This window comes from Cavia porcellus, unplaced genomic scaffold (genome assembly GCF_034190915.1).
Source record: "Cavia porcellus strain 051 isolate PalLab524CR breed Dunkin Hartley unplaced genomic scaffold, mCavPor4.1 scaffold_24, whole genome shotgun sequence".
NCBI classification, from domain to species: domain Eukaryota; kingdom Metazoa; phylum Chordata; class Mammalia; order Rodentia; family Caviidae; genus Cavia; species Cavia porcellus.
Genome location: NW_026947507.1, coordinates 36,644,618 through 36,649,897, shown reverse-complemented (window position 1 = coordinate 36,649,897; position 5,280 = coordinate 36,644,618). Strand labels below are relative to the sequence as shown.

Here is a 5,280-nt window from a genome sequence, read left to right as displayed (position 1 = left end):
CCTTCCGGTTGCACGGGAGGGGTCTCATAGGGCCCTGTGGTCTTGATAATCTAGTTTCTTTCCCTCGTCCCAAACACACAACATAGCTTTTTGCAAAGAGTCCAAGGGACCGGAATATGCCAGGACAGATGCAAAAGCAGCATAAAGGTAGCTAAAAAAAAAAACCTTAGCATCCCTTTAGACTCACCAAGTGTTAACATTGTGGCCGCGAGCTTTATCTTATGAGATCTTACTTATCTCTGGGTATCACTGCTTCTCGCCACCTAGCCAGTCCGACATCCAGCACCTCTGCATCTGCTCGGGTGTGCATTTCCTATGAAAATTCTCTCACACAGTCACAGCAGAGTTCACCGCAGTCATCTTAACTCTGATGCAAGGCTCGTTTTTTCCTCTTCCACTCTCCTCGGTGGCCTAGGTCAGGGGCTGCACCTCACGGCACCCCGGAAATCTCTCCTGTGACTTGCACGGGTTTTCAAGGGACTGGCCTGCCGGTCTCTGCGGTGCAAGGCGCTCCGACTCGCTGAGTGGAGCGTTTTCGTAGTGCCAAGTGTCATCATCCCTGTTGCCGGTGAGTTGCTAAGCGCAGGTGACTTTGGTTTTCGCGCGCAGCACGGAAAGCGACCCAGGGCGGAGGGAGGCGCGCGGGGGACGGCGCAGAGGCCAGGACGGAAGGACTGAGCCTCCGCGGGCGGGCGGAGCGCGGCTGGACCACGCGAGGACCGGCCTCCTGCGCGGGGTCACCTGGAGCGCGGGGTGGCCAATCGGCGGCGCGGCCCGGTCCCCGCGGCCAATGGGAAGGCGGCGCGGCGCGCTCCCCGATATAAGAGCGCGCGGGCGGCGCAAAGCGAAAGTGGCTGCCGCGGAGCGAGCCGCGGGGATGCTGCGGGCGCCAGAGCCGCGGCTCCGGGAGCCAGAGGCGGGGGCGGAGGCGGAGGCGGCCGGCTGCAGCCCCCGGGCCTCGCGGCCGGCCGCGTCCAAGCCGCTCACCTCCTTCCTCATCCAGGACATCCTGCGGGACGGCGCGGAGCGGCACGGTGACCACGCCGGGCACCCGCAGCCCCCGTGCCAGCCCGAGCCGCCGCGGCGGGACCCTGAGTGCGAGCCCGGAGGAGGACGAGGCCGCGCTGGGGCGCCCAGGGAGGCGGACACGCGGGCGGAGGCCCAGCCAGGTAAAGCAGGCGCCGAGGCCCAGGCGCGCCTCCCGGAGCTCGGGTGCAGGGACGAGGGGCCCCGGGGCCACAGAGGGAACCTCAGGGACCCCTGGTCACGGTCGCGCCTCGGGCGTCGACATCGGGACCCCAGACGCAGACTACGTACGCGCACACTGCTGCACCCGCTTGCTCCGTGGGGCACGTGCCCTGGGAGAAGCAGTAACTTACTAACATTAACAATCAGGGTTTCCTTTCCTTCCCCGTCCCCATCTGTAAATCTGTACCGCGAGTGTCCCCTGCGGGCTCCGGGAGATCACACGCGGTGGGAACGCTCAGCGCAGCTTAGTCTCTCCCCATCACTTCCTCGCGGCAGCCTAACGCCTCATTTAGAGCAGTAGGGATTAAAGCCGGGAATGAACTTGCCATTAGCCCGCGCCGCCTCCGTCGCGCAAGCCCTCTCTTGCCCACCCGGATGCTCGCGCCGGATGCCTTTTGGTCTCCTTTTCGAGTGAGAATGAGCTACTCCTCCGCCTCCCTTGCTCGGGCCTCCAGGTCTCTAAAGCGCACAGACCCAGCCTGAATCCCCTTTTCCCCTTCTCCCCCCACCGTGGTTCATTGCATCCGACCCTAGAGCAAAAAGTCCGATCACACTGAACCTTGTGATTTCGGGTTCCTGCTGATGATTAGAAAACGAATACAAAATACAGGGATGCAGTCATTCCGCGCTAGGGAGAGTTCCTTAGTCCTGCGAAAAAAGCGAAAAGTATCCAGGCCAACAGTGGGCTGTTTGTTTGCTCTCTGAAGAGATAAGGGCGGCTGCAGTGCTGCACTCCCATGTTACTCCTCCTGCCACCCACCGTCTCCCCTTCTCTTTTCCAGATAGGCGCCTCGAGACTTATCTGTTGGACTGTGAGCCCTCCCCGGGCGCCTTACCAAGCCTTCCCCAGACCGCCAAGCAGCCGCAGAAGCGCTCCCGCGCTGCCTTCTCTCACACTCAGGTCCTTGAGTTGGAGAGGAAGTTCAGCCACCAGAAGTACCTGTCTGCCCCCGAACGGGCCCACCTCGCCAGGAACCTCAAGCTCACCGAGACCCAAGTGAAAATATGGTTCCAGAACAGACGCTATAAGACTAAGCGGAAGCAGCTGTCCTCGGATCTGGGGGAGCTGGAGAAGCACCCCTCCCTGCCAGTCCTGAAGGACGACGCGCTCTCCCGGGCCTCTGTGGTCTCCGTGTACAACAGCTACCCTTACTACCCCTACCTGTACTGTCTGGGCAGCTGGAGCCCCACTTTCTGGTAATGGCTGCTCAGATGTCAACCGCGTATGGTGGGAAATTGCCTCCCCACAGAGGAGGGACTGAGGTCGGGGAGTGCTGGGGAGACAGAGGGGTACAGATGCAAACCGTTGGAGGTTTGCAAGGACCTCCTCACTGGTGAGCCAGTAAAAGACTAGGGCAGTGGCTATTTTAATGTCTAAACAGTTCGCCCAGAGAAAGGTCTTTACAGCCCTTGGCTTAACTTTGGATGAGCTGTTTGCACTGCAGTTGACGATTCTGTCTCTGCAGTTCCATTCTCTTTGGGTAACTGAGCTGAGCATGGACTTAGAAGAGCCAACCTAAAGGGAGAGAGGAAGTTGCCTACCTGAGTAAGCTGAACTTCAAAGCCTTCTTGTTGGCCTGGAATAACCAAGGTCTCACTGTGTCCCTGTGAAAACAAGGGCATGTGAGGGTTTCAGACAACTCTGAGCAGGTTGCATGGAATATGGGCAGGGAGGAGCATGAAAACATCAGCTGCTTATTCCTTTTCCAAAAGTCCGGTTCTTTATGTATTTACCGAGGGCCTCGGAAGAACAGGATGCACTCACTGTGGCTTTTAAGACAAGCGGTGTAAACAGGACTGGACTGCGAGGGGTGGGGCCATGCTGGAAGACTCTGCTCTTCCGAGGCAGAGGCCTGGGGGAGGAGAGTCCTCCAGGCTCCTTGCTAGGACTGCTGCCTTGTTTGTTAGCTAAAAGTGGAAAGGCCTCTGCTAACCTTTTCTGCCCTGGCTGGAGAATTTAGAATCAGAGGTTCCTGGACTCTTTTGGCTAGAATTTATACTACATTATGAGAGAAAGAGATGGCATATGGTTGGGGGGGGGGAGGATAAGTTTCTTTCTTTCCTCTTTCATTTTTTGTTCCTTTTCTACAGCAATCAACAAAGGACTTCCTTTCAGTCCAGGCTTTTAACTGGCCACATCTAACTTTCACCTTTCTTATTTAGCCTGAGATCTGAGATTTGATCTTTTTCTTTTTTCTCCCTCTACCCTCAGCCCACATTTCATGAGTTTAAAAAAAAAGTAGAGGAGCAAATTCTGAATGAATCAAAAGATACAGTTTCCAAACAAAACAAAACAGAAAAACTAGCAACATTTACTTCTTACCCTTAAAAACGCACAGCATTAAATTCCAAATCCTGTTTAAAGATCTGACAGCTCTGATCACTGCAGCTCTGCAAAGTTCATCAAGTCTTGGGGATGCCTGCAGGTGGAGGAGGTAAGAGGTTTCAGGGGTTTCACAGGGAAGGACCGACACACACACCAATGAAGGACGGGCATCACTGAGATTCCCAGGGCAGGCAGTGGGCTGGCAGGCGCAGGCTGGGCTTGGAAGTAAAGGCAGCCAGGTAGAAGGCTGCCAAGCCACTGAGAAAGCAGAGGGGCTCTTGTGCTTCTCAGGAAGAGACTTAGAGGGAGGAAGCTGTTTATAAAGCACATTATGATAGCTTCAGTCACCAGAAAAACAAACTGGCTAAATGCTACGGGAACTGTGCTCAGTGCCTGCGGCGTGACTTTTGGGAGAAAGAGCAGCAAGCAGAGAACATTGCCCCTCTCCACCTTATTATCTCAGGGGACCTGAGCAGCAGAGACATCAGGTGTGGAGGGGGCATGACCACTGCTGGAAAGTCTTTTGATTCCACTACTTAATTCGGTGCAGTGAGAAACCTTCAGGTTTCTTCCTGTTAAAAGGGCCAATTCATTGTTGGCCCCAGTGAGAAGATAGAAGGTTGGCAGGTTTCACCCCATTTGGCTACGGTGTGAGCTCCACATTGAGATATTGTTCAGGGCCACTTGTGGTGGCCTCTGCCACAGTGCTAGGTGATGCAAAGGCACAGAAGCCTGTGTTACTTCTGATTTGGCTTCTCACAGTGCTGCTTTCTCTCCCCACTCTCTGAACTGAATTCTTTCAACCTACGCTCCTGCAAGGATTAAACATTTTCTGTAATAAGTATATTTTGTTGCAAAGAAAGTTTTTGTTTAAAATCATTTAGTCTTTGCATTCATCTTGCCCATCCCATCCCCAACCTGAATCAGTCATTCACCACCCCTGACCTGGTAGAAAAACATTGGGAGAATTAATCTACTGATCTTCAACAGATGACCAGGACGATGCTCCAGGCCATTTTACCTGGACACTCTATTTTTATCCTGTGTCTGTGACCTGAAAATTTGTGACTTGAAGTTTACTAAAATGTCCCAAACTTTTATTTTCCTATGTATTTTTGCAGCATAGAAACATTTTCATAATAAAGTCTCTATGTGTTTATGAGAGATTTGTGTGTGATTTTCAGACTCCGAAAGATTGCTTGCTGTTTATATTTCTGGATACCGTCTTCTCTTACCCTCAACAGGCCTGACAAACCTATAGCCACCAAAGCATCAAAAGCAGCAGCTTAGCTGGTGGCTAATGAACAAAGCCTGTCAGGTATTAACCTATGTTCCTAGAAGATCACAAATGGAACATGGAGACCACAGCAGGTTTTCAATTAAAAAGTCCCCTTTCAGGTCCTACCAGCATCTCAGAGTGCATCTTTCCTGTCCCTGTCACTGCTATGTCTCCCTAAAGTGCTACCTGCACCCAGACTCCATAGACCATTGAATTGAATCATGAGCATTGGAAATAAGATTGATTATTGTGTTAAAATATACATAAACCACATTCTTCATCTCCTTGTGTTTAAGCCTTCATTAAATCCTACAAGCAGTGTCTCGTGCACCTGATTACCTGGGAGAATTGATGGTTTTCTCTCCTACCTCCCTCCTTAAAGGAAATAGAAGATTAAAGAATAAGGTGCTTACTTTAGGTGAAACAT

General features: G+C 53.0%; 1 protein-coding gene across 1 annotated transcript; it reads left to right on the top strand.

The window, feature by feature from the left end:
* The first annotated feature begins 859 nt into the window (after positions 1 to 859).
* Nkx3-1 (NK3 homeobox 1) lies at positions 860 to 4,733 on the top strand. Its single transcript, XM_013143309.3, has 2 exons — positions 860 to 1,169; positions 2,031 to 4,733. The coding sequence occupies exons 1-2, from the start codon at positions 878 to 880 to the stop codon at positions 2,447 to 2,449; spliced, it is 711 nt and encodes a 236-aa protein (XP_012998763.2). The 5' UTR covers positions 860 to 877; the 3' UTR covers positions 2,450 to 4,733.
* Positions 4,734 to 5,280: the final 547 nt, after the last annotated feature.

What these genes read in the sequence shown, in the direction of transcription:
- Nkx3-1 (XM_013143309.3), top strand. Translation starts at nt 878, where the DNA reads ATGCTGCGGGCGCCAGAGCCGCGGCTCCGGGAGCCAGAGGCGGGGGCG. An exon ending in GCGGGCGGAGGCCCAGCCAG is followed by an intron (nt 1,170 to 2,030) that starts GTAAAGCAGGCG and finishes TCTCTTTTCCAG; the next exon opens with ATAGGCGCCTCGAGACTTAT.